The sequence below is a fragment of the Drosophila erecta genome, unplaced genomic scaffold, assembly GCF_003286155.1.
Source record: "Drosophila erecta strain 14021-0224.00,06,07 unplaced genomic scaffold, DereRS2 tig00000152-arrow-arrow-pilon, whole genome shotgun sequence".
Taxonomy (NCBI): Eukaryota; Metazoa; Arthropoda; class Insecta; order Diptera; family Drosophilidae; genus Drosophila; species Drosophila erecta.
This window is the reverse complement of record NW_020825211.1, coordinates 599216-627007: the sequence shown is the minus strand read 5'-3', so window position 1 is coordinate 627007 and position 27792 is coordinate 599216. Positions and strand designations below refer to the sequence as shown.

General features: G+C 46.8%; 2 protein-coding genes across 4 annotated transcripts; one reads left to right on the top strand and one right to left on the bottom strand.

The window, feature by feature from the left end:
* Positions 1-46: 46 nt before the first annotated feature.
* Positions 47-18560, bottom strand: LOC6549811 (protein lozenge). 2 transcript variants are annotated; one of them, XM_026982675.1, is made up of 7 exons: positions 18355-18560; positions 17286-17396; positions 16162-17210; positions 14552-14791; positions 9308-9421; positions 7736-8089; positions 47-1589 (listed from the first exon to the last, which is right to left on the bottom strand). In XM_026982675.1, the coding sequence occupies exons 3-7, from the start codon at positions 17075-17077 to the stop codon at positions 700-702; spliced, it is 2514 nt and encodes an 837-aa protein (XP_026838476.1). In that variant the 5' UTR covers positions 17078-17210; positions 17286-17396; positions 18355-18560; the 3' UTR covers positions 47-699. The 2 variants fall into 2 exon arrangements, with proteins under 2 accessions (XP_026838476.1, XP_001977334.1); XM_001977298.3 differs by lacking the exon at positions 17286-17396.
* A 1456-nt stretch (positions 18561-20016) lies between these two features.
* LOC6549812 (maestro heat-like repeat-containing protein family member 1) lies at positions 20017-27327 on the top strand. 2 transcript variants are annotated; one of them, XM_001977299.3, is made up of 9 exons: positions 20017-20340; positions 21481-21658; positions 21730-24161; positions 24219-24864; positions 24931-25405; positions 25468-25671; positions 25731-26621; positions 26685-26787; positions 26849-27327. In XM_001977299.3, exons 1-9 carry the CDS (start codon positions 20178-20180, stop codon positions 26989-26991), a joined length of 5235 nt encoding a protein of 1744 aa, XP_001977335.1. In that variant the 5' UTR covers positions 20017-20177; the 3' UTR covers positions 26992-27327. The 2 variants fall into 2 exon arrangements, with proteins under 2 accessions (XP_001977335.1, XP_026838453.1); XM_026982652.1 differs by lacking the exon at positions 20017-20340 and adding an exon at positions 21293-21341.
* The last annotated feature ends 465 nt before the right edge of the window (positions 27328-27792 follow it).

Sequence of the window (27792 nt, the reverse complement as noted above, 5' to 3'; positions counted from 1 at the left end):
CTTTGGCAGATTCCCACACAAAAAGTAACAGAAAAAAAATGTATACATACGTATTTATATATTTATAGATAGTTGTGCGGCTTTATCGAGTATCCTTCAAGACTTAGGACTAGTAAAAAAAAAAGGTTTGTAGGGATTTGGGTGCTCTATACGCTACGATTATTGATTAGATTTTGTTATACTCTTATCTTATTTCTAAGCTCTAAGTTATTTACACCTCGTTTAATGTGTCTCTTGTACGGGCTTACATCTTTTACTAGTGTTATATATTACTATAGATTTTCTCATTATGCTGCAGCTAAGCCCCTTGAACTCAAAACAAGTTTTGCAAATAAATACATCGGGTATCATGTTAATTAGGTTGAAATGTAAGTATAAATTATGTGGAGTTGGGTTTTATTCTGTCAATTCTGAGTTCTAGAAGTTGGGGCGTCTATCTCTTAAACATATTTTTTATTTTATGTACAACTTGCCGATGTTTTGGGATTACTTAGGCATACGTTATTTGCTATCAAAAAAAAATATATAAAAAAATTGTACAGTTCTTGTGGTGATCCTGCTGCTCTCCTAGTTCAGTTCGATGTGCAGGTGCAGCGGTGGGTGGCTGGGATTCGCATTTGGATTCGGATTCGGATTTAGATTCAGATGGGGGTGCAGGTGGAGACTGGTCGGCGCTGACCTCTGGATGACCCGATTGGGTCAATAGGGTCGCCACACCTGCGTGAGATCGCCCACGTCCTCCTCCCTGGCGGATTCCACCCCGCCGGCACCACTGCCACCCACTTCGCCAGCGGACTCCACCTGCTGCTGCTGCTGCTGCTGTGGATGGTGCACCTGCTGTTGCTGCTGCTGCTGCTGCTGTGAGTGATGCACCTGCTGGTGGTACTGATCCTGGCCAATTTCAATGCTGGAGCGACTGCTGCCCGTCAGAGATCCAATGGTCAGGTGCTCCGCACCGGTGGCCGTGCCCAGATACTGCTCCAGCTTCTCGCTGCTGTGCAGATGCAGGTGGATTTGATTCTGGTTGACCGTGGAGTACAGTTGGGGGCACAACACCACCGGCGGCGGGGGCGGTGGCTGTGGGGGCGGGGCCGCTTGTGGACCGTACTGGGCGGTGGCCAGACAACTGCCATACTGATAGTTCTGGTAGCCGTTCGACCACGCCTGATTGTAACCGCCGCCGTAGTCCAGTTCCGATTTGGAGGCACTGCCTCCGGCCGCATTGCCGCCGCCATAGCCGGCCGTCTGGTAGGGATCGGTGGCGAATCCATGGCCATGCATCTCGGGCAGCACCGTCGGCAGGTGAGCGGCGTACTGGCCCGCCTCCAGCGAGTTGGCCGAGTCGTAGCCCCCACCGTAGTGGTTCATGCCCATGCCCATGCCCACGCCCATGCCCATGCCCATGCCCATGGTGGCTCCATTGCCGCCCACGCCCACCGAAACGGGTGCCGCTGCGGGGGGCGGCGGCGGTGGTGGCAAGGCCATCTGGTGCTGCAGGTGGGCGTGTGGATGGTGGGCGTGGCTGTGGTAATATGCAGCCGCCGAGCTCGAGGATCCCGTCCATTCGCCGGCGCCCATCATGTCGGCACCTGGAACAACAAATGGTATGTTGCAGTGAATATTTTGTAACTACAATAAAGTGAATTAATCCGTGGTTTAAGAGGAAGATAAGTTTGCCAAGGCCTGATATATAAAGGGTTTAGCCTTTTTATGTTTCTGTGAACATTATTATTATATTGAAATATTATTCCGTAATTTCACAAAGGAATCTCCGCGCGCATAAGTGGATGAACAGAAAGTTAACCATCGAGAGAGTAGGTAAATTGGTAACAGCTGGGAGTCCAATTAACCCCTGATTTGCCCCACCCACGCGTTTAACCCCCAAGTGAAATTTCGCCAGGTTGTCAGTCGCAAACGTGGGCGTGGCCGAAGGGATAATTGAAAACATCATTTCATATGCATGGCAACACAAAGCAAGGGGGCATGAGTGTGTGTGTCGCCGCCCACCGCCCACCGCCCACTGCCCCCCTTAAAAACGCGCCTGCATACCAATGGGTTAAGCGTGGAGGCGAAAGGCGAAAGAAAATTCCAAGACATTGAAAGCGGGTTTCCCAAGCAACCAGCGGGTTATCGCAGACGCCAGCCCAATATTTCTCGCATATTTCGATTAATTACGCCATACCCAAGGCTACCCCCTCTCAAAAATTCCCAACACCGCCCCTGTGCTGTGCTGCCAAAAAAAAGCAGCGACAAAAATGCCGCTTAATTAATCAAATTCATTAGAAGCGATAACAGAAAAATAGAAGCAACAGAGTCAAACAAGTCGCAAATTGATGAAAGCTAAATCGCTTTTCAGGTAGCAAAGCAAAATGATGGGGGATCACTTAAAAATCTTGAACCCTTTAAGCGCTTAGTGTTCCAGGAAATATAAATATGTTGAATTTGCTTTGGAACACAAGCTATCGGAAGCAATATGTGCATTCAATCAACGCATTGTTTCAATGTTTCGCATCATAAAAACTCCCCCTAATTGAGATAGGTACGTATATCATTTTTTGCCGAAATGGGCTGCGTAATTTTCCTGTCACCAGACCAGAGACATTAAAAATACCACCTTAGAGGGCCAATTAGTTACGCACTGCGATGACTGATACACTAGAGGCCAACTACGCACTTACTCACTTATTTCCTCGCCCCCTTCGGAAAACAGGGGCGGCGACTAATGAAAGGCAGGAATACGGCAGGTTGCATGCAACTTTTCACCCGGCACTTATCACATTTTAATGTTTCAATTAAGGCGCAAATTGCGTTGCAGCAACAACAATGTTGCAAGGTGCAGCCCAAGGCATGGGCGGCGGCTAAAGGGGGTTCGCTCGTTTGGGGTGGACCACCGCAAAACTGGGCAAGTGACTGGCATTCCAGTGGCGGGTAGGGCGGGGTCACTACCATCGGTCATACCATGTAATTTGCTGCGGGCACGTGGAATTATGCGAAGTTTATTTCCCTGAGATTGCGTATACGCAGTGTTAGCTGGGGAAGGGGAAAAGGGCCTAAGATATATGCACGTGTATAAATGCCAGCCTGAAGAGCACACAAGTTTTTCCCCATCTAAGTGCATTGCAAGTTTCTTGCACTTCCAATCGATCTCACGGCTTCACCGGATATCTTCGATTTTGGCCATATATACGCTCGGCAAAAAGCTGAAAAAAGGGCTAAAGTGCGGATGCAGTCCGATCAATGCATTCGAAGAGAAACCACAAAATGTGCGGATAAGTCAAGTGTCTTTGAGTGGTGGCTTCTGCAGAGACTACCAAAAATATTGGCAACAAAAAAATCAGGCAGTACGAAGATTGGACGCTTTTTTGAATTTCCAGAAGTCATTGTTTCGTAAATTGAATAGGGAATTCAAATACAATTATGATACCAAATTGAATAGGTATAAATATTTTATTCCAGCCCCATATTTTCTCTCAGTGCAAGAGCAGTTAGCTTAGACCCACAGTCTTGGAGTAATGTTAATTAAAGTGCGTCTGAGTAAAGTTCCGCCTGTGCTAGCGGCTTTTGCTCTTATTGGCGTGAATGGAGTTCGTTTTTTACATCATTTTTTATGGGTGCTCCCCTTTATTTTTTCCAGCTCTGTTGGACCCGCAAAATGGCGGCTTAAAGGCACAAAAAAGCAGCAAGAAGTACTTGTACATGAACAACAACAACGAGGCGAAACGGAAGTGAGTTTGCGGTTTTTTGGGTCTCGGGATTGGGTTTTTCGAGGAAGGGGAAGGGGGCTGATGATGAGCCGGGAAGTAAGTGACTGCGGCCATTGGTAGTGAAAATAAAAATCCAACAAAAAGTGTATACACACGTATATATGTGTGTATATATAAGCCAGAGCCGAGTTGGTTCGCCACAGTTGGCCGTTTTATGGGCCAAAGAGATTCCATTTCAATATGTGTGACATTGTTGTCACTCTTAACCCCCCGGAGGCAACCGGCACTCTTAACCCACTGATGGCCGCATCTTGCAGCTTGGATCTCCAACTGAAGCTGCAACAGCTGCGCAACCGCATTCGGATTGATTTGTGGCCAGAAGTGGGAACCCGCAACAAAAAACCCAATACCGATGCCAAAACTAAGCCCAAACCCTCGTTCTGTGGCCAAATTTGCATATTTCCCCCCTTTTAATGAAGCCAAACACGAAGGCGTGAGTTTCGGAACTCAGCTTGCACCAGATGCCCAAATGCCCAACTGCATCGAGATGCGAAGTAATAATGATGAGGATACTGTACTTGTACTGGATGCCACAGGTGTGTGGACCACAAACAATTAGATGGACGACGGCCAGAAGGGTCATCATCTGGATGGCAAGGATTTGATTGGCTTACACAACGCACTCTCATCACTTACGTAAGAATGTAATGAATTAATTGGAATTGGATTGCTAAGCTGAAATACCAAACATGCAGTTTCTAGGTTTATAATATGTGTCATTTATGCATGATTATCTTCATGGGCTTCGTTACAAATTACCGCGCACTTATCATCAATTATCATTAGGGACTCAACTACTTTGCTACCCTGTGCTCCACCTCTTCTACCACTTACAAATGTATTAACTTTCCTTTCTTTTTTCTGTGCCATAATCTCAGCCCGAATTCTTTGAATTTCGCAACGATTTCCGCGGAATGACCGCCGATTGCCTTTTGTAAATTAACAGCTTAAGCGCCACATTTAAATATTTATGACTTAACAGCAACAGCAGCAGCAACAACAAAACCAAGTCGAGTGTTTTCCCCATAGAGGCATCGATTCCGATTCCGATTCCGATTCATATTCAGATTGAGATACAGATTCAGATACGTGGATTTCTCGCTTCGATTGGGGCATTTCCGGTTCCAGGCATTCCAAAAAAATAAATAAAAGAAAACAAAGCGAGAACATGCTGCATTTGTTGCTATTGTTGTTGCTGCTGTTTTGGCCGCTTTTGCTTTTGGCTTTGGCTAATTGAAAGACGACGATGTGTCATTCACCATTGACAATACGTTAACGCGCTTTTTGCGACTTCAACTGCCCCCGCCTCTGAATTAAGTGATCGAAAGGCAGTGGGCGATGGTGGGCGCATTGATACCCTAGAAAAGTGAGTAAGGTCTAACACAAATAATAATTAAATGTCGGCCCGATTAGGGAAGTACTGCGTTTCTTATTAAGCTCTAATAGATATAAACACGACATTTGTTGAAAATAGGTTTTAAATGATACTGCCAAGTATTATTTTATTTTTTTTAATGCTCGCCCACATTATTGCTATAAACGGAATATGATTTTGTAAAATGAAATCGATTAGATGCCGAGATCAAGCGACCCTCAAGCGAAAAGGGTAGTCGAAAAAGAAACATTTATAAATTAATTAGCATAAGCAAAATGCTTAAGTCTGGACCTAACACGGCGTTTTGTGGCTCAGATTCGTCTAGTTCCAAACTGGCCACTGACTCATCCGCACCACCATTGCCATCCGTATCCACATCCATCCGTGACTCAGTGGCCGGTTCCAGTTACTCTCGCTATATATCCAAAATTTTGATAAGGCTTTACAGAAGCGAGGCAAAATCAATGCAAATTGAATGAAAGCAGAAGGTAAATTTTCCACTGTCTGCGAGGGGCGCTCATGGCAACCCAAAAATAGCATATCCACATGATAATAGATCGGAGATATAGACATATGTACATATATAATATATAGAGCAGATGGTTTGGTCTTAACTGGTTATAGCCGCGTTCGAGCGCGTGCTCTTGGCCAAGCCTCTGAAATGGCTAAAATTAGTGGCGATCGGGAAAAGCTGGAAACGCGGTGACTTGGCAACTCTGGGGAGGATCGCCCGAATGTTCCACATAAGGTCTCTCACATGCGGTTGCCAAATAGGGGCGTGGCATGCGGTTTAAGTGCGGTGCAAAGTGAACACTTTATTATCCAAGTCTGCTAGGATTTCCTGCATATACAACTTGATTATTTGGGAGGTCTGTCTCTTCCAGTGGAAATTAGTTATATAATGTCATTGGGCAATATTATTAGGGTATTTTTTCTGAACATTCCATATTCAGACAATTATTTTTAAAGTTGTATCCAAAAAAGTGATTATTTTATGACCGAAATTCGAAAAAAAAGGATTTTGGCTAAAATTCAAATTTTTTAATGGGCATTTTAATCATAACTTGGCCAAAAATGACCACAGAGATGAAAGAATAATTGTTTTGAGCAGCTAATTACCAATACTAACGACTCCTGTCACTTTTTGACGGATTTTGAGAAACTAAAATTTGGGCAAATTTTCGCATTTTTTGTAAGGGGTAACATCGTCAAAATTTGAAAAAAATGGCAAAAAATTAGCATACCTTTTTTTGAACACAGTTCGATTGGAAATTTAATGACGAGCGCAACGAGCTATAACATTCCATATTCAGACAATTCTTTTTAAAGTTATCGAAAAAAAACGGATTATTTTATGACCGAAATTCGAAAAAACGGATTTTGGCAAAAATATAAATATTTTTAATGGGAATTTTAATCATAACTTGGCCAAAAATGACCACAGAGATGAAAGAATAACTGTTTTGAGCAGCTAATTACCAATGCTAACGATCCCTATCACTTTTTGACGGATTTTGGGGAATTAAAATTTGGGCAAATTTTCGCATTTTTTGTAAGGGGTAACATCGTCAAAATTTGAAAAAAATGGCAAAAAATTAGCATTCCCATTTTTGAACACAGTTCGATTGGAAATTTAATGACGAGCGTAACGAGCTATAACATTTTATATTCAGACAAATATTTTAAAAGTTATGACAAAAAAACGGATTATTTTATTAAAAATGGCAAAAAATTAGCATTCCCTTTTTTAAACACAGTTCGATTGGAAATTTAATTACGAGCTCGGCGAGATATGACACTCCAGATTTGGACTGCTTCTTCCTACTTTATGATAAAAATACTGATTAGTTTTAGACGGAATATCAAAAAAAATTGTCCTACACAATTTTTCGTTTTCAATTGAGTTAACTTACTCCTAAATGCTCAGACAGCTAAATGAGTGACTGTAGTGCACAGCAATTATCACCATAAGGAGTTATCTGGACAGGGTTTTTCCGAATTCTGATTTCACTCTTCATTTCAGTGCAAAATACAAAGAGGGGCATGCGTGGATAAATGCCTTTATATATTTATGTGTACGAGTGTATATATAGCCCAGCTGAGGCCAGAGACAATGGCTGTGGACTATTTTTAAGCTGGGCTTTGGGAAAATAAATAAATTAGCGAGCGCCTGCCAAACACAAGGCGCGCAATAAAAATACCAAAAATATATCAAGACGAGGTGTATGGCAGGTTGATTAACTCAATTAAAGCGTTTAGGCAGCCTGGTGCCAGTCAACGAAGCTGCACAGGCATCAGAAATCAGACATCAGAAGTCAGAAATCAGAAGTCAGAAATCAGAAATCAGACGTCGGCCACAAATTCTCGCCAGCTCCCAAATTCCAAAGCGTGGCCGGCTTTCATCGCTAACAACTTCATTGAAAGGGTTAATATGGAAACCTGCCCTCCGTACACTGAGAACATTATACGGGTATCGCTTATAATGTCACATGCAGCTCAGCAACACTTTGTAGCTTGCTGACATTGATAAGGAGTGACTAAAGCAAAAACCAGCTAGAGATAAGACACTACTTTCGTGCAGTGCACCGCCACTTACCTTGGATGTGCGGCGCATTCGGCTTGTAGACCTGGCAGTCCGAGTTGATTGTACTATTCGGCGATGAGTAATTGCTGCTCAATTGCGGCACCAGTCCGGCGCCCGCTCCGCCCGCCACGCCCCCAGCAACGCCGCCCCCCGCTGGAGCGACCGCCACCGCGGCTGCGGCCGCTGCCACCGCATTGGCCGCCGACGCCGCTGTGGCCGCCGCCGCCGCTGCCGTCGTCACCGCCGCCACCTTCGCGGACCGCCGGAGCGTCTCCAGCTCGTGGAGCGCCTTCGTCGAGGGGAAGCCGTCGATGTAGGGACGCTGGCCCAGACCCAGAGCTCGGTAGTGCGGACCGCCCGTCGGACCTGTGGGTGAGTGAGCCTTTAGTACTAAGTAACTGAGTAACTGCTTATATTTGGCCATAGCGAATTTGGCCATCAAACACCTCACAGAGGACTCCATTTTGCACGGTACCACATCGTTTCGGTACCACCTGATTTGAACTCAAGCTGCACTTTATATACTCCGACTATATGCACATATATGCCTATATAGTATTACCTTCCCTGCAGCGAAGACTTAAAAATGCATCAACGAAATATCAAGAGGAAAAAATTAATTCATATATGCATTACACGAACTAAAAACACGTTGCAAAAACAAAAAAAAAAACAAAAAGAACAAAAAACGCAGGGAGGGCGAACAAAAAAGGTTTTCTTTGTAAACCGCAAAATTTTCTGAAACCGTAAGAAGCAGAAGCGTTTCCCTCCTTCCACCGAAAAGTCGGCCAAAACCGGCTGCACTTTTCAAACACCTTCCCGAATGACAGAACACGTCGCAAAATGGCGTTCATCGGATGTCACACACGATCCTCGCCAGAAGGCGAGAGGATCTCAAGGGGCAGTGCACGGAAAACAAATTCGTGGGTAGTCATGGGTATTAAAAGGTGACTAGCGGATACACTTTGGTGTATTTGAGATTAGAAGCAGTCTAATGGAAGATGTGAAAATGATATTGTGATCTATTACAATGGAATTTACATATATCAAAGAATCTCGAGCACTGCCAACGAACTGCAGGGTGTGCGACGTGGAAAGTGGAGATTAGGGATTAGGAACTGGGGATTAGGGACGATTAGGGGCAATTGGGCAGATCGGCTTAGCTGTTGGCTGTTGGCTGTTGGCCCGGCTTAAACACTTGTCCAAGTGAGTTCGGGCTATACGGTTACGATATAAGGCGGTAAAGGGAAAAGCGGACATGGACACATGTTGCAATTGGAAACCCAAAACGCAGCGGGTCGGCTTTCCGCCAGTTTTTCCCGCTTTTCCATTGTTGTCCGTTGTTGTGGCAAGCGATAATTGCTAATTGGCAAAACACTATAGGCACTTACATACGATTGTCGGTAATATCTACACATTTGAGAAGGGTGCTGCTGCACAGAAAAAAAGGCAGTGACCTTACTAGGACTTCAACTCGGAGATACACTTACTTTCGATGCCAAATCGAACATAAATAGGAAATCGCACACTTTTTAGCTAATGCTAAGACCATACTTTCAGGATTATAGGATCTGCGGCACTTACTTGTCTTGGAGCGCGGCTCTCGGGGTCCATCGACGGTCACCTTGATGGCTTTGGCGTAGGTTGCCACCTGTGGCGGACTCGTGGCCACCGTGATGGTCAGCGTGAAGCTCTTACCTGCAAAAGTAAAGCATCAGAAGCGGAACGTCATTAGAGAGCGGTGCGAACCCGAGAATTTAGTCGTAAATGTCTGAGAAGGATTTATGCGACGACCTCGCTGGGCTACTGAATCAATTTGCGATTCCAAAATTACCAAAAGCCCAGTTCAGGCAACACGCGTCATCGTTCGTCGTCGTTCGTGCCTCGACGAGTCCGCCCCCCTAATGGCTGCACTTCTTATGGTTTTTGGGCGAAAGTGTGAGCTTGCGGTCTCAGTGAACTCGGTAACCCCAGGAGCTATTATTATGAATTTTGGTATGTGGTCGATACTACGCATATAGATGCTTCATATACAGGGCAGAGCGCTATACGGCCAAGATATCGCAGGAGAAATGAGTTTATTTGGTAAACTAAATTGGGTGAAAACTGTTGGTTTGCGGTCTTAAAAGCTCGTAACATAAAATATCAGTTAGGACATCGCGCAGTTCGATTAACCCTTGAAAACGCCGACTGCCGGCGGTGCAATTTGTTCGAACTGCTGACATAAATTTGGTTTATCCCGCCTTAATGACCGCCGCCAAAGTCTTTGAGTGCACATAAAATAAGGTAATGTTGCAACCTGTCTTCCGCTGGGCCACGCCCCTCATTTCACTGCCCCTTTGCACATTTGCATCAGGAGGGGCCGGCAACATTGTGGCCAAAAGGAGTTATTCCAGCCTTCTTTTCTGGGCTTGACCGAATGTTTACACTATTTATGGCCATTAAACTAGACACCGTTTGAAGCGGCTGCCAGCTAAAACCGAGAGCCATTGGCCGCTTTTATCGATTGGGAAAATGTGAAATGAATTTCGGTTTTTTATTTCGATATTAAAGCACTCCATCCGTCTGTTTGTCTGTCTGGTCAGTAAAACTGCCAATGCAAATACATCGACACCGACATACACAAAATAAAACACCAACAAAGCGAGTTTATTGTTGCAGGACCTGGACGGGATCCAATCTGACCGCAGAAACCTCAGTCGCATCCCCCAAATCCCAAGCCCCAAACCCAAAACCCAAAACTCAAAACCGGAGACCCCAAGCCCCATCGATGAACTCCATTTCTATCTTTCCGCTCCGGATGACTGAAGGGTTCTAGCTCCACGTGGGTGGGTGGTGGCCAGACATTGGAAGCGGGTCCTACTAGTTGGAAATTGCATTAAACTTGTAATTAGGAACTGGAAATGCTGCAAGAGAACTTCCCTTGGGGGAAATAGAGAGCAGGGTGAAAAATTGCTTAGATAGAAAGATATGCTACAAAAATATTAATAGGACTATTAGTCCAGTATTAGTCCACTAGGTTCAGAATATACTAATTTAATTGAGTCCATCGCATTATAGCGAAAATGTGCTGCTTTTAAATTCATATAGTTTTATGAATTCGGTGCGGTTATGAATATGTGACGTAATCGCAGGACTTGTGATTCATTTGGCGCAACAAATAAACTATACGAATAATCTTTGTTTTTCAAATACGCGAATAAGAAGTTTTATTATGTCATTATGTAGGAAAAAAGATTGTAAATACATGTATGTTATTGTTTAGTTTTTCGACTTGAAAGTTCAGCCCTTTGGGTCGTTGTGATAAATAATAGAAATGCAGCAATGGATCCCCGAATGAAACCCTCAAAACTAGACACAATGAAGGACTGGTCGAGATAATTGAAGATTTGATGGGTTCATTAACCGAAACCACGAATGGCCATCAGTTAGAAAGCGTTTTGGGCCATCTGAAAACTCAATCCCAAACTCAATACCGAAATGTCTTCATTATGGCCGCAACGAAAATGAAGAAACGTGCGTGTTCGACATATTATTCGTATTATACTCGTGTAGTTGAAAGAAAGATCCAACCAGAGGCTCCAAGCTCCGAGCTCCAAACTCCAAACTCCCAACTCCGGCTCAAATTAATCAAGTGGCGCAGAAGCCGCGGACAGAAAGAAACTGTTAAATAGGCCTGGCTCCTTTCGAGGCGGTCATTTTTCAAATGAACGCAAAAAGTGGAGCATCGTATGTAAAAGTTCGTTAGAGTAATTGGAAAATGTTATTGCCCTTTGTCTTTGGCGCACTGGTAACATATCGGAGTACTAAAGACCCCGAAATGGGAGCAATAACGCTCATAATGGAGATGGAGTTGAAGGGATCCCGCGATCGGGATTGGGATTGGGACTGGGATCTCCGCAAATTAGTCATCATCAATGAACAATGACCACACGAATCCGAGCCTCGGCGCACGCACAGTCAGTCAGTCACTCAGTCAGTCAGTCACTCCGTCAGTGGCAGCCGTAATCGCCATTCTATAAGTGAGCACATGGGGGACACGTCTAAATATACATCCACGGAGCGCGGAGAACACCCATCCAATGAGCCATCGCCTCTGGGGCGATAAGACTGGGCGAAGCTCTCCCACTCATGACGACGCTGTGGGAACTGGGAACCGCGCTCGGCGACCTACACTGCGATAAACTCCATGGCGCTATCACACGGAACACGGATATGTACTTGTATGCCCATGGTGGGCAGGGATTACATCACTACTACAACTGCTGTGCCGTGGCACAAGCTGTTTGGGCTGGGAACTTCTGGGCGGGAAGTGCCAGATCCTTTGCAGATAGGCTGCAAGTAGGAGTTCCCAAGCTGATTAGGAGTATATGTGCGAACTTGAGTGTTCTTGAGTGGAAATGTGTCTTTTATCTGCCCGATTTGCAAGGAACTGGCAGCTTAAAGCTTAGCATGCTTTTGAGTATGAATATCTTCACTGAACATAGAAGATAGGAAGAGTATCTCATACACTTGCTGTGGCCTTAGACAGTCGAATTACTTGCTAATTAATCATCTCTGTGGCAGTAACCCTTTCAGCAGACTGCAGTCAAGTTCGCAACGATCTACTTAATTGAGGTGTTCCCGGCTGAGCAACTATAATTTAATGAACAAATTCCGCGCCCGCCCCATTTGCCAGAGCATTCCAAACATTCATCCTTTCCGCCGGGCGAACCGCCCATGTGACCACTAAGTCGGATCAGGAGACCTGTTCAAGTTTATCGGGCATCTGGGAGACGGCCAGGACCTCAGTTGTCCTTTCCAACCCTTTGTTTTTTGGTTTTTTTTTGTTTGGAAATAAATCCTGATGCGACTTATGAATTCCTGGTGGCGCGTGTCCTTCATTTGCTTTGTTTTCAAATTTTAATCCCGTCGCCGGCGAAAAGTCAAGTCCTTTGATATGATAGATGATGATTGTAATTTCGCTGCTGATGTACTGCTGATGTACCGCCGATGTACCGTTGATATAATTGGCGGCCCCCAGATGAGGATGACGTCCAAATCAGATCAAGATTCGTACTCAGATACTCAGTTTGGACTGCATGCCATGTCCAGGATAACGAAGGCGATAAACCGACACGCCCCCAAAAACCATTTGAGCCCCAGTCTACTTGAAAAACCACCGAAAAACGAAAGCGAATCGATGGAAACGCAAGACGGTAGCCAATTGCAATGTAACCCTTGCTACAGACTTAGAAATACGGTGGAAAATCATTTAAGCGAAGTGAACAAATATTGCCAAAGCATGGACAATCAAAAATATCATTCAGACTCTTTCCAGGGTATCCCTGCGTTCACCCACCCACTGCATAGCACGGATTTTTGTGCATTTCGTGTCGCTTGACATGCTGATGGCTTCGCTTCCATCTGTTTTCGCTCGCTTTGTCATCTAATCAGAAATCGCTGCATGATGTCCGCGATTTTCATATCACGACACCGAAACCGCCCCGCCCCCGCCCCGCCCTCCGGCCAAAAGGTCAGTGTGGCGGGCGGCTTGGGGTCGCGAGGTCGCGGCGCGGGGTCGTGGGGGCGTGGCCGCTAGGCGAAGTCAACTGTTGCTGCCTGCCGTTGACAATTTGGTCAGCGCTTATGTTCTTACATCATTAGCTTGTTATTTGCATGCCCTTTGCGCCATGGCTGTAATTATTTCTTTTTACTTTGGCACAACGTACATACATACATACATACATACATTTGCGGCACGAGCCTTCAATTTGCAAAGCGGCGGAGGAGGAAGAGGAGGAGGAAGTGGTGGGCCTGGCCAGAGGTTGACTTAGGGTCAAAAGCGGCGGCAACAGTTGCAGCTAATTAGCCAACTGCCAACTGCTGCTGCCAATTCTATGCAACACAATACACATGCACATTAATTGTGGGTTCAAATCGATTACCGGAGCCCAAAAGGCTCGAGCATTGCGTGATCAGCCTACCCAGCCGATCCTGTCCAGCGCATTTCCATATCCCACATCCCATGTACAATGTACCATGTCCCGCACGGAGAGATTCGGGTGTCTGCTGGGAACACCTCGTGTTGCACATTGCATGTTGCATGTGGCATGTTGCCCCGAGGACAGCGCCAACTTGCTGCCTAATGTGACGACTGCTGTACCATTGATCCTTTTCGCAGGCGGCATTAGTCACTCCAGAACTTCTGGCTTGTCACTCAATCAATGCACTTCCGATGCATTCACTACATATTTTCGGGTACACAAAGAACAAATACCCACCATGTATGTAGGTCCTAATGTCAACTTACTGCTCCTACTCAAGTTACTGCTTTTGATCAAGTTTTATCAGGCAAAACAAAAAGTTACAGTAGCAACTATCAAACAAATCCAGAAAGACTTTCCAAATGAGAGCCCTAGTTGCGCATCAATTATTGTATGTTTAACCACAATTTTGTACACAGTGTAGGCTGAGGCAAATTTGGAAGGATAAACCTGCAGCTTCCGCTCGTTTGAAGTTGTGGGAAGTTGTGCCTTCCTGGGGCTCTTAATAATCGGCAGTTGGCAAAGGAAGTGCTGTTTGCAGTGCCCGAGGAAGTCCTCAATTTCCACAAAAACCACAAGGTTCCTATGAAGTGATATATTGGCACAGAGTCGCCCCCAGTAACATAGGCACCTATGGAGTGCTTCCAACGGGTATTAGGATATATTTCTAAGATCTATGCGAGTTTTCAGCGAACTACCCTTTTGCTGCCTACGTTAGATCGCATTTCTCCCATTCTAGCTTATAATTCCCAATCGCATTTTCTAGCTTATAATTCCCAAGTGGCCACCAGTGCCGACTCACCTCTTCCACTGCGTCCCACGAAGCGCAGATCGTTGAACTTGGCCACGTCGTTCTTCATCTGGGTGGTGAAGTTGCGCAGCTCCGCGCAGCAGTTCTCGTCGTTTCCCGCCCGGATGGTGACGTAGGTGCCGTCGCCCACTTCCGCCAGAGCGACGACCTTGAAGGCCATCGGCAGCGTCTTGTTGGAGCGCCAATGGGCGGGCAGGGCGGAGCACAGGAAGTACGGATTGCTCGTGCGCACTGGAAAATGGGCGAAGGAAAAATCAGGACAGGAGTCAGTAAGCGGGCTGGTTTTAATTAGCGAAGGGTCCGCTGATTAAAATCGCATTTTCACGGCCATCAAAAATATTCAATTATTTATAGTTTCGCGGCGGTCCATAAATATCAATCATCGTGGAGATTCACTGCTGGATGGTGGATACTGGCTCCTGCGACCACCGACTCGCCATCCGGCGGTGCATAATTAATTAATGAGCGGGTAGATGTCAACCGGGCCGGAAGGGGTATCGGTTATCAGATGTCACATGACTGTTGACCCGGTGTCGAAAGTGGAGCAAAGTGGAGCAAAGTGTGAAGGGCCGGCTGAATAAATGATTTATTTACTCGCGACTGACTGGCGCAAATATCGACATCTAATTGCTGGCAATAATTTAATTTCATTTGTCACACCGCTGTGGGTGAAAATCATGTGTCACTCCAAAAACAAAATATATGTTTGTACATAGGAAAACCCTGAAAGATCCTGATTCAATCCCACAGATACGTTACTATCTCGAACGCTTCGAGTATGAATACTCAATGGAGAAAGATTGCAGAGTCTAGAAGGAAAGTCCGGCTAGCTGCAACTCGATATCAGGCGATTCATTGGGCACAAGTTATGAAAGGACTCGGAGTGAAAAGGGCATATAGGATAACCAGTTTGCAGGGGAGCGATGAGCTGAGATTTCATTAGCAGCTTTCGCTCTGGGTCAATGATATCATCCATATAAGGCGGAAAGTTCAACGGGCAGTAAGGAGAACAGCCATAAAAAAGTGGTATCAACAAAATAAAAAAGGGGAACGACTCGTGCGTCGATATCAATAACAATTATTGATATCAATTTACGCATATTCCGACGCCGCCGCCGCCGCCAGCCCCATCCTCATCAGCGTCATCATCATTGTCATCATCATCACCATGCAAGCATCATCCCCATGGAACCCGATAAGGCTGAGTCCCATGATCGTGAGTGCCACGATGGGGAAGCCCCAGAAGTGCATTGTGCAAGGATGTGGCAAGAATGCGCGCTCCACCTTTGGGGATCGGGTTATCGAGCAGCCCTGCAAGCATCCACAGATCCCCACGATCTTGCCGCGGACACGAGCTACATCTGCCGATTCCCTTCGAGCACAGTATCCTGCTTGCTGCATTTTGAATGGAATTGGTTGCGGAGTTGACGGGGTCAGCAGACGCAGTATCGAGATCACATAGATCCCATCACATCCAGTAGCTCTGGCTACTAGTACGTGGCTACTAACATGGGAACTTTGATGCCTGGTTTCCCCAGGCAGCTGTTCTCCTTGGCCCGCTTGCACATTGGTTAACTGGTAGCAGCCAACCCGGAACTCACCCAATTCGCCGGGATGCTCCTGCTGTCGCTTCTGGACCAATCGCTCCATCCACAAGAGATCCTGGTGGACGGCATTGTTGTTGTTATTGTTGCTGTTGCTGTTACTGTTGCTGTTGCTGGCACCATTGTTGTTGTTGTGGCTGGCGCTGCTGCTGCTGTGACCGCCGGTGTGTCCACTGTGCCCGCTGTGGGCCGTACCATTGCTGGCGCCACCTGTGGGCGAGCTGCTGCCCACACTGGCACTACTTGAAACGGCCATAACCTCAGCGACCGTGGCGCCCGTGGATGCAGTGGCGCCCTGGGTGGCGCCACCAGCGCCTCCGCCAGTGGCCGTGGCCACCGCTGTGATGCCCTTGAAGTCGCCGGTGGAGCTGCTCCAGCCGTTGCCCGTCGGCGAAGTGGAGGACGAGGTGACCATGGCCGGCGGATGTGGCCCGGCCGGCGGATACGGATACGGTGGGTGGTGGTGGTGGGCGTGCGGGTGCGGGTGCGGATGCGGATGCGGTGGGTGGTACGGGTGGGCGTGGTGGTAGGGTGCGTAGTGGTGGTGCAGGTGGTGGTGATGGTGGCTGCCGCCGCTGCCGTTGATGCTGCGACCCAGGCGGCCGGGACCGGCAACGCTGACGGGCGCCACAGTGGTGCAGTGGTCCGCCACCAATTCCTGGCCCGCTCCCAGTCCCACGCCGAGTCCGAGTTCGAGTCCAAGTCCGAGTCCGTGTCCGTGTCCGTGTCCGTGTCCGTGTTCGTATCCGGATGCCAATGGCAAGCCCAGCTGCAAGTGCGATTCCGTTTCCGATCCCAAGTCCAAGTGCGACTCCCCAGCAGCGCCCGTATGCTCAGATGGAGATGCTGATGCAGATGGGGTTGGAGTTGGAGATGGAGGCGTCTTCTCTGCCGCCAGGAGATGCAAATGCATTCGTCGACGGCGGTGACCTTTGATCCGCTCGCTTGCCCCTTATTTCTTTCAGTGTGTGCGGGTCGCAGGTCAACCGCTTATCACACTTCGCTCAAGCGGTGTCTTTTGTTCACTCATCAATAAACTCTAATCTCTAAACGATTCACAGAAAAAAAAGAACATACATACATAACAATTGGTGTTCTCGATTGTTTGCAATTGCACTTACGATATAAGAAAGTGAAGTACAATTCCTGCAATATTCATTTCATTAACAAGTTCATAAAAACAGCCAAAATTTGTGTATTTATCATTTTAGTTGTTGCACAGGGAATAATCACTGACGTATGTGTATTCAAATAAACAAATGATTCCAAAATACAATGTACAATATACAGATATACAGATATATAATATTTGAAAATATGTTCTGAAATCTTCCATTTCTGAATACATACTACACGATTGCAAGTACTGTATTTCACTTTAATAAACCAAACGACGATCCACATTTTCGTACTAAGTTCGCACTTTGATAAATTAGTCACAGGAATTAGCGTCCACTAGTTGCTATTGTTGTTTTTCGAGCACGCTTTTGCCAGATGATTTCTGAGCTTAATTTAATTTGATTTGATTCGACTCGATTTGATTCGATTTGCCATTGTTATTGTTTGCACTTCACCGGCTAATTAGTAATACTCTACGTTTGACTCCCGATTCGCAGACGGGCCTCCTTTTCTCGATTAGGATTTTGATGTTGTTTCTGGGAATCGGTGTAATAACAGTGCAGTGCTGGCTCCGCTTTAAGTAAACGAATTTGATAGATAGAATCAATAAACATTTAATGTCCTCATTTGATCTCCAATCGCAAGTAGAGTTGTAAACGAACAAGTTACTTGTTTGTTCAAACAATGTATGACAGTCTTCGGAGCTAAAGCTTTTATACTACCATCTTATTTGTCTAGGAAGCATAGACAAATTAGGAATAGTGGTTCACAGTTAAAAACACTGTCCTAATTAGTTTGTGTCACCATTTCGCACCTTAATTTTGCTATTAACTGCACTTAACAGCACTTTTTGTTATTAACTGCACCTAATAGCACTTTTGTTATTAACTGCACCTAATAGCGCCCTGGTTTATGTTTAGTTTCCCGCAGAATTGTATATCAATGGCTTGTATGCCAGTTTCTGGCGAAACGGAGTTTCCTTTGTTTAGATTTAGTTTGTGGCGAAGTGCGAGTAAATAAAAGTTGACAGATTTTGGCGCGCTTTTGTGCACTATTTTGTTTGACACTTACACACACTGTTAGTTTACTTTCTCCGGCATTTGTTTCAGTGGCTTGGGCACAAGTTACAAAAAAAAGGGGTAAACACGAAAGCGAGGTGTTAGTTTCTTGTGTTTCTTTCAGTCAATTAAATACTTCGCTGACAATGGAAACAATAATGCTCGCGCGTCGTACTCCAAAACATAACTGAAACTGACTTTTAACTTTTGACTGCGCCGCTTGTGTTTCGCGAGGCGAATGAGCTCGGCTCTGAGTCGAATCCAATCGTTTTTCCACTTGGCTCGCGAGCCAATTGGAACGAGAACGGCTCTCTTTGGCCGCGTCGTTTCGTTCTCTTAGGTTGCTTAAGTGCAGGGCTAGTCGTGCATTTTTGCAGGTCGCCCTTCCACGCAGTGCTGCTGTACTGCATTTCTTCATTAGCTTCGCTAAAAATAATAGAATTTAAATGCTTAATAAAATAAATAGTTGCTCTCTCTCGCGCGCTCTGTCGCTCTCGCTCGCTCCTGCGATGCCCTTGCACTTGGCACCGCCCCTCAATTCCGATTGGGCAGGTGGACATGGCATTTGAGGCGCGCCATTGGTGGACCCATTTTCATCCACCGCCGACTGCAGCCACTTCCAATTGGAATCGTGGGCAATGCGCTCTCTTCATTCAGCTGACTTAAGAGCGGCGCCTTGGTGGTGCCGGGAAATGTCGAAAACATTTAAGAGGCGCCTAGACTTAAAATCGGAGTATTAGATTTGGATTTCTCGAGAAAATACATTAGTTCTGTTTGTTTATTGAAATGTGTAACATATATGGGGCAAACGTATGGAAAAATATATATGGACACACAAAAATCGGAGAATCTATTTTAAAACCACTAGCTATGATAAAATTTCAATTTAACATGCTTATCAAAACGGCTTTTATCGGAAAAAGTGTTAATTAAAAACTGTGTGTTGTTGCTAGTGCAAAGAAAACAAGGATCCCAAAAGACATGTGTTCTTTTCAGCGACGAAAAGGCGTGATAAGAGGCTATCATTGGGCCATATTTTGTGGTTCAGCCTTGGCTTGTGGTCGAAATACTGATATCGAATTAAAAAATAACAACCATTTTAACTAGTGTTTATTTTAAATTTACCTCCGACTTATCACACCGAAGGGAAATAGTTCTTATCGCTGGGAATATAGCGTGAGAAGAAAGTCAGCTTATCTGCGCGGGCAGAAATTGCGAGAATTGAATGGTTTGCTATTTAATTTCAGAAGAGCTATCAAGTTAGAAAACAAAATCTTAATGTTACTGCTCAATGTTATTGCTCTGAAAACTAAGTCATTACATTAATTATTAAATGGTTAAACACTTTCAAAACTGCCTCAAAAACGAACTTTCCCACAATTGTGTATTAGTTAATTAGCAAGTACTTTTGTTCTTTAATTAGTAAGATTCAAATTGAAGTACATAATTGGAACCAGGGGTTATCACTACTTGTGACTGAAGTGTGCATTCCTTCTAATAAAAAGACAAACTATGCATAACTATTGTTTAAATGTGGATTTCTATTTAAATGATGCCCATCTATGGTTTGTGTCTCCGCTGAACAGCAGAGACACGACCCACGGTTGCAAGCCCCACTAGTACATGGCGCTCATAAAACGCACTAAAAATGCCACCGGCTTTTTCCACCAATATAAATACAGCCACCCCTTTTGGACACAAACAATTTCGCAACGAAGTGAATCTCTTGTTTTTCCGAGTTTTTCCGCGATCGCGAAGTGCGCGTTAGAGTTAATCGCTGTCCGAAATCCCGTTAAGCTGGAGAAGTGGAAGAGAACGCGCAATTCCACCAAGAAGATGGACGGGCGAGGGGCTGGCGGCGGCGGGGGAGGGGGTGGTGCTGCCGCAGGGGGAGGATCCACCAACAACAAATCAGCTGCTGGAAATAGCGCCGCCACTGGAAATGCCGATGCAGCTGCCGCCTCAGCGGCGCCCGTTGATAAGCCAACGATTCTGGAAGGTTAGCAAAAGTAAAACAAGCATTGAAACGAAAATGAATATGAATATGAGCACAAGGGAGAACTGCCTAATCCCATAGATAACGACGGGCCCATAGAATCTCTTATTCAAATGAACCCACCCACCCACACACACACACACTTTAGCGCGAAATGGGCCTTTTGGCCGCCCACTCCAATTGGGATTTGTGATTAGGCTGAAGCGCAGTCTTTTGTCCCGTTCTAAAAATAGAACAGCGCATTAGGCACAACGCACACATGAGCGCCCAAAAGTAACGGGAATCCTTTGAGCGAAAGAGAGAGCAGATAACTATTTGCGTATCTAAGCGCTTGCTTATGTGTGTGGGTGTGGGTGTGTGTGTTTTATGGGGACCTGTTGACTGCGTGAAGCCCTAAAAAATCATCCACAGCAACAATATTATGAGTAAAACAAATCAATACAACAACACTTCACAATTACACCCACAAATTGCACTCAATTCGATTTGATTAATCATCATGCGCGTCTGTGTGTGTGTATGTGTGTCTTGTTTTGTTTTACAGCTAATTGTTGGAATGAGAAAAAAACGAAATATTGCATTGCGAAAAGTCCGCTCGAGTATCGCTAGAAATCCAGTCCAATTGGACTTTTGTATCTCTGGGATGACGTGTATCTTTGACCAACCGTTATCAGCTGATCCCAGCATTTCGCTTGGTTTTGGCCATTTTCTAGTCAATTGCATATCATTGATGTGATGTTATGTGATGTGAAACACTTAAATTTATGCAAATGTGCCAGTTCTTATCAGAAAGGGCACACAGTATGCATATTTTAATGCTGCTCATAAAATCTATAACGCAAAATAATACTATATGTAAATCTGTGAATCAATGTGGCTTGTGCCACTTCTGCTACCCTTGCAGTTAATTTAAATACGGTTCTAGAACACTAGAACTTGACTTTGATCTAGCTACTCGTATTACTGAGTGCTGTGCATTGTTCTACACTTTAATAGTTGCTACTGTAATTAGTCACCTATTTTATACGATATTTTAAATCGGTTAAATCAAGTTGTTAAACCAACTTGAAAATTAGATTATAATCCATATGAAATGATTTTAATCTATGAAACCAACTTCAAAACATGTGTTGCCCTTTGCAGGGGTTCTCCACAACATTTTCGATGGGCTGATGGACAAGGAGGAGCAGGTGCGCATTGCCATGCAGCAGGCGATCGTAAAGATCCTGGAGACACATCCGGAACTAGCTGCGGAGATCCTCAGCGAGCACCGATCGCAGCAGCCCAAGATGAGCGATCAAACAGTGGCCATGTTGTTGGAGTAAGTTACCATGGGTGCTTCATTGGTGAATGATCAGTATCTCTAATCCGTTTCTTATTTCCATATTTCAGCTGCATTCGTCGTGTGGTGGGTGCGGAAACTCCGCTGCCGCCGGCTGCCAATCAGAAACTTATTGCTTTGGCGCTGCAGGAACTCACCAGGAATCCCGAGCACGTGCCCCTCCTGCAGAATCCCGCCCAGCGCATACTGGTTGCCATCGGACGGAGCAGCCCAGAGAGTTGTGAACAGGTGATGGAGGCGCTCCAGGAGAAGGGAACAAGCACAGAAGGTGTGGCCCACTTTATGCTGATGCAGTGCCTCGGTTTGCTGGCCACTGAGAATCCGGCAGGGGTGGTGCCCCACATAAAGACCATATTAAGCCGCAGTCAGCCGCATCTAGTCGGAATACGGCAGGATCACATCAAGCAGGCACATGCCTATGCAATCGGTAGATTCAGTGAGGCTCTACTGGAGGAGAGCGGCAAGAAGGAGGAGGAGAACTGCTCCACAGAGATCAGTGTGGCCTACGATGTGCTCTTCAATCATTGGCTGCACTCCCGGGAGCCAAAGGTTTGCGTGGAGATACTACAGGCCCTGTCCAGCATGTATCCCCTGCTGCCCAAGGATCGGATTCAAGATCAGGCCGCCCGATTGGTGCCCCAGATCCTGGCCCTCTACCGACGCAGTGTGGACAGGAATGCCGTGACGCAGTTCCTCTGCTCCGTGCTGAAAACTAATCTGGCCCTGAATGCCACAGTCTTGGATGGCATAATCGACGTGTTGGTCACCCATTTGTTCGACCTGGTCTGCGTTTATCCGGACTATGAGAAACCGCAGACGGTGAAGGGTCACTACGAGGTGCTGCGTTGTTTCCACCTCCTGGCCGGTCATCATCCCTACTCCACCCGCATTATGGACACCCTGCTGATTCATCTGCGAAACAATAGTGAACGCGATAGGATGAAATCCCTGCTGATACTTACCCATCTACTCAACTCATGTGCGGCGAATATAGAAAACCGGATTCCAGCCACCATTGAGTGCCTGAAGCAGCTGATCCTCAGTGAAAGGGGGATCAAAATGAAGCTAACGCTGCTGAAAACCATTGTGGCACTCGCCCAAAAGTCCCACATACGGGACAAGGAGTTTGTGTGGTTCGTGGTGAGGCACAGTTGCCGATACTCCAAGCCGAGCCAGGAGCACGGCAGCCAGGAGGAGCACTCTAATCTGGTGCTGAGCTGTGAGAACACCCTGTACATGCTGGCCTCCACGGTGGGCACCTTGGATGAGCTGCTCAAGAGGGAGCTGCTGAACTACTTGATCCTCCTGGACTACACGGATATTTGCGGGAATCTCGCCAAGTGCCTGGCCAGTTTGTTCGCCAAATCTCCGCACATAGAGTACGATATTGCGGGAGACGATGTCGCCACGGAGCAGGCAACACCTGAGAGTGTGGGAGCTGCTGGCGAGGATCGCAGTGTGATCAAGCGCGGAAAGGTTATGGTCCCTGGAGCTGAGACGATTTACGCAAGATGTCTGGCACTGCTGGGCAATCAGCAGTGCATCAAACGATGCTCGAATATTCTGAGTTTTCTGCGCTACTACCATCCTCAGGTAAATCCCGCCCTGGAGGAGCTGTGGGAGCGAAGAATACCCGATCTTCTGCTGCAAATCAACAGGGAGAGTGCCTACCGACAGCTACTCCACGATTTTGTGTTGGAAACAAACGAGTTCTTGGGCGGATTGGATGACAACTTTCCCCAGCGACTGGCCAGTAAGCTAGCGGACCAGATGTACTTGTACCCCATGCAACTGCCCAACTCCGAGTGGCAATTGCCCGACCTCAGTGCCGAGCGAGGCACGCTCCTCCAGGCGGTGGCCCTTACCCTGCTCCAGGTGACCGATGTGGCCTGCATTCATACCAAGATCGATCTCATTGTGACGACTGCCAGGCAGGAAAGATTGGACAAGCACGTCAAGCACGTGGACTACGAGAAGCGCATTGAACCCTGTGCCAGAGCCTTGGGCTACATTTCCCGCCAGCACTTGGGGCATCTGATTAAAAAGCTAACCGAACTGGCCCAAATCGGTGGGCGAAAGCACTCCACAGGTTTCTTTAGCAATCTGCACTTCATAAAGGACACACACAAGGAGCTGGAGAATTACAAGAGCAACCTGCTTGTGGTCAAGGCCTTTGGTCGCATCATGGACGAAGCCGATCCGCTGCAATCCATTCAGCACCTAGACGAAGATGACACATTGCTGGGCTTTCTCATCCAACAGCTGGCCGTGCACAAGGACCAAACAATCATGTCAGCTATCCTGCAGACGCTGCTCAGCATCTGCAACCAGTTGATAGCCACCAAGGAGCAGCTGCCTGCTCCTCTGCGTCACCGCAAGCAAATCATGGAGACAGTCTTCAACATACCCATCGAAGCGCCCTTCCACGACCTTCCACTTCTTCCCACCATCCTCAAACTGGGCACGGACTTCATACGGATAGGTAAGGAATTCCTATTAACTAGATGGAAAGCTATCTCAATGCTTTCGTTATTTTTAGGCGGTCCCGATAGCGAGGACTGTGTGGACGGCGGAGTGATCTTCGAGATCGCGTGCCGCAACTTCTTCGGCTGTGCCCAGCAGCTCAAGATGAAGTTCGACTCGCAGGAGGAGGATGAGCGCAACAGCTTCCTGGCCAAGCACCTCAACGAATCGCTACCGCAGTTGAATGCCCTGGTGAGGGCCATCGTTGAACTGGACGCCTCGCCGGCCACGCTGGATCTAATTATTAGCATCCTAGAGGGCTGGACAAGGGATCGCAACTCTGAGGTGCGAATCTGTGCCAGCCACGTCTTCAACAACACCCTTGACGTCTACATCAAGTCCATGAAAATTGGCTGCGAGGCCCCGTCGAAGTTCAATCAGACTGGTCAGATGCTGGGCAAGATTGTGCCCAGGTGCATCGATTCGAATGGCACGGTGCGGCAGGTGTCCGTGGAGATTCTCCAAAAGACGCTGGAGATCGCGTGTATCTACGAAACCCTGACGATAGCCAGCATCGATAGCACTGCCGACTGGCTGAAGGAGATCGAGGCCATCAAGGAGCACATCATCACTGACGAGCCCAAGCAGATATACAATCTGGCCGGCGACATTGCCAAGATTATTGCGCTGCGTATCTCCAGCTTTCAGTACCTGCAGTTCTGGTAAGGATTAGTCGGAACGACATTTGTGGGTATATATGTAACCTGTATGTACATATGTCATTACAGCAAAACTCTGCTTCATTCGCTGCGTGATCCTGAGCAGAGTTCCACCATAGGCGCCAGTGTTGTGCTAAAGTTCTTTATCCAGCAGAAGGGTTCCGAACTGTTCCACGCCATTCCCGACCTGGTTCGCGACAGTTTGCTAGCCTTGCAGGTGTGCGAGGTGCCTAGGGCGAAGTCCGGAGTGCTCAAAGCCCTGGTGGCCCTCACCAAGCACCATCCCAAGTTGGTGTGTGCCGAAATGCTGTCGCAGCCTCTGCCATACGACCAAAATCTGGTGGAGTACTGGCACCTGGTGTGCAATGACCCGGAGTTGACGGGCCTTACGCTGGACAACTTCCTGCAGCTGCTAAGTGGTGCTTCCCTCCAGGAAGGCGGCCAGGAGGCGTCCCTATCCGAACGCCAGAAATTGGCCAGCGGACAGCCGTTCGCCATTTTCTGCGCCCTGCACGAGATGCTGCCCTGCAAGGACATCAAGGGGGTAAGTGCTTGAGGGGATTGCGTTGGATCTACACACATATACTAATTGCTTGCTCTTTTTAGCAACTGGAGACACGGTTTGCGGACATGTTCTGCATGCTGCTGACCTCGCTGAGCAGCTACACCAACTTGGCCGCACCAAATCCTGTGAATTATGCCTCTCTCAGTCCCAACCAGACGCAATCGGGCAAAACCAAGTTCGGATTCGTGCCCAACAAGGAGCTGATCAAGCTCAATCCCTGCCAAATAGCACTGGAAACGTTCCAGGTGGGATAATGTCCAAAAATAACTCTATAACCCTCTACAGCCTATTGCCCCAATTTTAGGCCTTTCTGACCAACCTAGAAATGGAGCAGATTGCCAGCGTGCTGACTGTGAATACCAAACTGGCGAGCAGCGCGGACTGGCACAACTACATCGAACTGCTGACACCCATGGCCATCGGGTTGGGTCAGCAGCTCCACCTGGGAAGTCCGCAGATGAGGCATCTGGTTAACTCGCTGAGCAAATATGTGGCTTCACCATACGATGGTCAAAGGGTGGCCGCCGTGGGTCTCTTCTCCCGATTGGTGCCACTGAAACCCACCGGTGAGTTAGCTGCGTCCATATTGCTCCACCTCGGAGCCGCACTATCCGATCCCAATGCGGTGGTGCGAGGTCTCAGCATTCAGGGCATGGGTTACGTGGGCCAGTTGGGAGAAAAGGAGGCAAAGCGCTACTCGGAAACTGCCATCGGTGCTCTGTTAAAGGGAGTCGACGACCCGGTGGGCGATTGCCTAATCAACATTCCGCTGGAGAGCATGCGCGGCCTGTCGGGAATTCTGCGAGCTTTGCCCAGCGAGCGGGTGGAATCCTTCCACGTCTCTCTCGCCATCCGGATTCGACCGTTCCTCGGCAACTATGCGCTGGAGATGCGAGAGGCGGCCATCCAACTGTTTGGCGACATATGCGAGGGCAAGCACGATGATGGCAGCAGCTCACCCACCTCCTCAACGGAGGCATTGAGAGAGCAGCTCATCGCCAATCTCTTCCCGCTGCTTCTGCATCTCAGCGAGAGCGAGGTGACTATTGCCTCGGCTTGTCGTGGAACACTGCAGCGGGTTTGTCGCCTCCTGACAGCTCCGAAGGTCGTGGAGATGGCGGAGCAGCAGTTGGGCGAGGAGCGAGGTCACCAGCTCAACTACAGCAGCTTTGTGCTGGAATTTGTCAAGACAATCGTGAGTTTATAATGCTCTCAAGAGGAGAAAACAATATTTTGTAAATAAACATATTCTCTTCAGGCACTGGAGCTGACGGATCACATCCAGGACTTCATCGATTCGTGCCTGCCGCAGTTGCGAAGTCAGTGGCCCGAGGTGCGAGGCAGTGCGGCCATCGTAATTGGTAAGTGTTCCAGGGATGCCCAGGAATCCTGAAAGTAATTCAATCGCTTCCCCTATCTCAGGCATCCTGCACAACTTCCTCAGCGAGAGAAACGTTCAAACGGAGACTGTGGCCAGCAAGATAGCCGTGCTGCTCAAGGACGAACAGGCGCTGGTGCGGATGAGGGCAGCCACCGCCTTGGGTTACTTTTTTGGGGACATCTAGAACATTCAGGGGACCAACTCGATTAGATAGATGTGCAGTTATGTTGTGTGTGTTTGTGAATTATAACTTAGTATTGCTCCAAGTGTGATCCCTTTGCCTCAGCAATCGTTCCCATATTATGTTTGATATTTAACTCTTTGTTTTGTTATGTAATCGAAAGTCACGTTATATACTATACTATCTGTATACACATAGCATTATTTATATATTTATATCCAAGTTTGTGCGGTGCGTTTTGCAGCTTTAAGACAGTTGGATGTTATAGGAACTCGTATTCAATAGAAGACTTTGTTACGGACAATAATTACTTCAATATACTGAGTCTATTCAAAATTACCTCGGCTTTTTGGGGTTTAATTAAAGTTAAAAAAGAAAAATCTATGATTCCACAGCAAATGTGATTCTATATGTTTTGCTGCCAAAAATTGCTTATATACCCAAAAAGGGAAATAGTATTTTATTATAAATATTAATAATTCCTTGCAAAAGTAATCAGATATTTTAATTGAATCTACATAAATTGCAAACAATTGTTGGACCAATTTTAAGCAAAGATAATTAGGGATTGTTCATTCTTTGAATTCATTCAATTACCTTAAAGGTGTGAAACGCTTTGTACATTCCAATCGAATATGTGAAAAAGAAAGAAGTGTGTGGGGTGTGGCAATAGGTTCGCGTTCTTTAGAACTTCTTGCTTGTAAGTCAATTACCTGCCACGTTAAAAATATACTTTGAAGCGCCACATTCCCACACCTTTGGATTTATCTCAATCCCCTACAATTGTTGGATTCCAAAATAAGG